The sequence below is a fragment of the Akebia trifoliata genome, chromosome 1, assembly GCF_017979445.1.
Source record: "Akebia trifoliata isolate Shusen 1 chromosome 1, ASM1797944v1, whole genome shotgun sequence".
NCBI lineage: Eukaryota > Viridiplantae > Streptophyta > Magnoliopsida > Ranunculales > Lardizabalaceae > Akebia > Akebia trifoliata.
This window is the reverse complement of record NC_141375.1, coordinates 3,657,128-3,659,995: the sequence shown is the minus strand read 5'-3', so window position 1 is coordinate 3,659,995 and position 2,868 is coordinate 3,657,128. Positions and strand designations below refer to the sequence as shown.

Sequence of the window (2,868 nt, the reverse complement as noted above, 5' to 3'; positions counted from 1 at the left end):
GCTGTTCATGGCATTTCATGCATTTCTTATGGGGTAGAAACGGTCGTAGTCAATAATTATCTTGCCAAAAAACCATTAGTCTCTGTTGACCTCCCTAGAACCATCCCTTGTGATCTTTCTTTTCATGCCATTACAGCAAGAAGCCCTCTTCAATATCATTCAGTTAATCTTCATCTTCCTCATCTCCACTACTCCGACCATGCATGATTGTTGCAGTGGGTGCTTTTCGTTGTTCCACTTTTGATCTTCATATGTTATTAAAATCTTACATGGCTAAAAATCATCAATAAATTTGATTCTTCATGTAGATCATATCCATCAAATAATAAGAGGGGACAGACACTTTTAGTACCAAAAACTCGATATATTATATCAGTGTGTAACACACTACTACAACAGATTCTATTGCATTAGGATATGTAAAACAAGTAGTCAAACTGATTGTTTAACATAGAATCTGCTCGTCTGAACAATTTAGTAGTACTAGTTGTCGACCCAAAACTGAGCTTGGAGATAATCAATCACCTTTTTGTCAACTTGGAAAGCCTTGGCAAGAACATCATCTGAGATGGGTGGCTTCGAACCAAAGACTGCATTAGCAATAGTTATGACACCTGGGTTCTGGCTGCTTAGTCCAGCAATGGCGAGCGCATTAGTGTGACCCACATTGAATTGGAAGTGAATGAGTCCAATGGGGAACACAAACACATCACCCGTGTTGAGAACCTTAGTGATAAGACGGTTATCGGGGTTGGAAGTGACAAAACCGACGTAGAGTGTACCCTCCAAGACTGTTAGGATCTCGGTGGCTCGGGGATGTGTGTGGGGTGGGTTTAGACCTAAGGGTGCGTAGTCTATGCGAACTAAGGAGACGCCAAAGGTGTTGAGTCCTGGTATCTGGGCTACATTAACTTGCGTGACACTCGACCCGACTTTGTTCGCAGTGTTTCCAGGTATATTGAGCCCAGAAAGGAAGAAATCATTGGCTGTAACATACTTGGGGTCCTTGCAAAACTTCCCATTCACAAACACTGCAAATAAAAGTTAAATGACAATTAAGTGATTGTCCAGTTAATAATTCTCCAACAGTCCAACTAAAAAAAAATCATATTAAACACACCAAATAAGGATAGTGACACATCCCAGTCAATGCTCTATAGTTGCAAAAAACATGAATAGAACTTCTTTTGACACACCAACGCTTACTTATAACACACCAATTTTCATATATGCAATCCTCCAATTCCAAAAGGATTGGTGGGTCAATAGAGGTTCTCAAAGAAAAAACAAAAGAGAAAAAAAGCCAATGAGAGTAATCCCCGACCAATAGAGTTGATTTATAAATAATATTGAGGTGTCATACTGAAAATATGATGTGCAGTTACACTAAAGTCTCTCTCGCTCTATCTCACGTTTTATTCTGCTAAAGAAAGAAGAGAAGTTACGGATGTACCAGCAGCATTGACATCATTGATGGCCACACAAAAGTCTTGGAGGGGACTGGGATCAGAAGCAAAGGAGGAGGAAGAGAGTAAGGCAAAGAGAAGAAAAACAAAAGAGAAGTAAAAAACCATTGTGATCTTCATTATACTCTTCGAGTGTTTTTGCTACTTAAAAGTGATAATTCTAACATTCTAATCATGTCTATTTATAGAGAAAGGGAGAGAAGTTGTTGAAATGGTTTCATGTATGGTTGCCTTATTGTCCAAGGTAGACGGTAGAAAAACTTAGTAATTAATCTTCAAAACAATAAACTAAAGATTATCAGTTTGAAACATTAGCAAATCTATCAAAACTAACTGTTCATTCTTTAACTCCCACTTGTCAACATTTATTATTCTTAGTCACTGGTCAAGTACCTAACTCCTTTTTAAGTACAGTTCCTTCAATGTGCACTACGGTACTGTTGTGGAGAAGCATAACAAGAGAAAATACAACTAAATAAATAAACCAAAAACAATCACGCAATTAACGCAGGATTTATGTCGTGCAGAAAATTCTCTACGCCCAAGGTTCATGGGACGACAATTGTGACAACATCTATAACAACAATTTTTTGTAAACCACTTTTGAAGGGGTTAGAAATTTCAAAATGGGCTGATTTTTTGTGAGGACGATCTTTATAGTGAGGACATCATCTCATAAAAAATCAGCCCATTTGAAATTTCTAAGTCATATAAGACAAAAACCATTGTCATAGTTGTCGTCACAGTTGTTATCCCATGAACTACCCCCATATATATAAGAAAAGGTTGCATGGACCGAGAGACCATGTACAAAGGCGGAGCCAGGATTTTGCCCATCTGGGGGCAACTAAGAGTAGGAAAAAATCTGTGGGGGCAACTAAAATTAGATAAAAATCTATGGGGGCAATAGCAACGGATTTTTTTATCCACTGCTAATATCAATCGCAATATCTCATTAATTTACATACTTTGAAAATTATTATGAAGGCAAGTGCCCCCATTGTAAATATTCCCCCTGACCATGTAGAGCATGGACTAAGGTCCACATTTGAGCCATGTGAACTACACGTTGGTCCAAATGACATCTCATACCTCTTGATTTGTGGTCTAGATTAGGTTTGAAAAAAAAATAATTCAAATATTTTTTTGGCTAGATCTTGAGTTCGAAAATTGATTGTCATTAAGTTCCCAAATTTAAAATTTAAATCCAATGGTGAAAATTTTTCTTTCTTCAATTTTGTTTATTTAGAAGTTCATAAAATTTAAAGGAAAGTATTTTCCCTCTCCTAAATTAAAAACTTAATCATTAATTATTTGAAAAACATCTTAAAACACCCTCTATATTTTATAGTCTATATTTTATAGAATTAAAAAAAATATGTACTTTACTTAGTTAAAAATG

The 2,868-nt window shown here is 36.4% G+C and overlaps 1 protein-coding gene across 1 annotated transcript; it reads right to left on the bottom strand.

Moving 5' to 3' along the window:
• Nucleotides 1-365: 365 nt before the first annotated feature.
• On the bottom strand, nucleotides 366-1,656 carry LOC147410426 (putative germin-like protein 2-1). Its single transcript, XM_086440950.1, has 2 exons — nucleotides 1,454-1,656; nucleotides 366-1,031 (listed from the first exon to the last, which is right to left on the bottom strand). Exons 1-2 carry the CDS (start codon nucleotides 1,584-1,586, stop codon nucleotides 484-486), a joined length of 681 nt encoding a protein of 226 aa, XP_086297076.1. The 5' UTR covers nucleotides 1,587-1,656; the 3' UTR covers nucleotides 366-483.
• Nucleotides 1,657-2,868: the final 1,212 nt, after the last annotated feature.

What these genes read in the sequence shown, in the direction of transcription:
- LOC147410426 (XM_086440950.1), bottom strand. Translation starts at nt 1,586, where the DNA reads ATGAAGATCACAATGGTTTTTTACTTCTCTTTTGTTTTTCTTCTCTTT. An exon ending in CAATGATGTCAATGCTGCTG is followed by an intron (nt 1,032 to 1,453) that starts GTACATCCGTAA and finishes TTTTATTTGCAG; the next exon opens with TGTTTGTGAATGGGAAGTTT.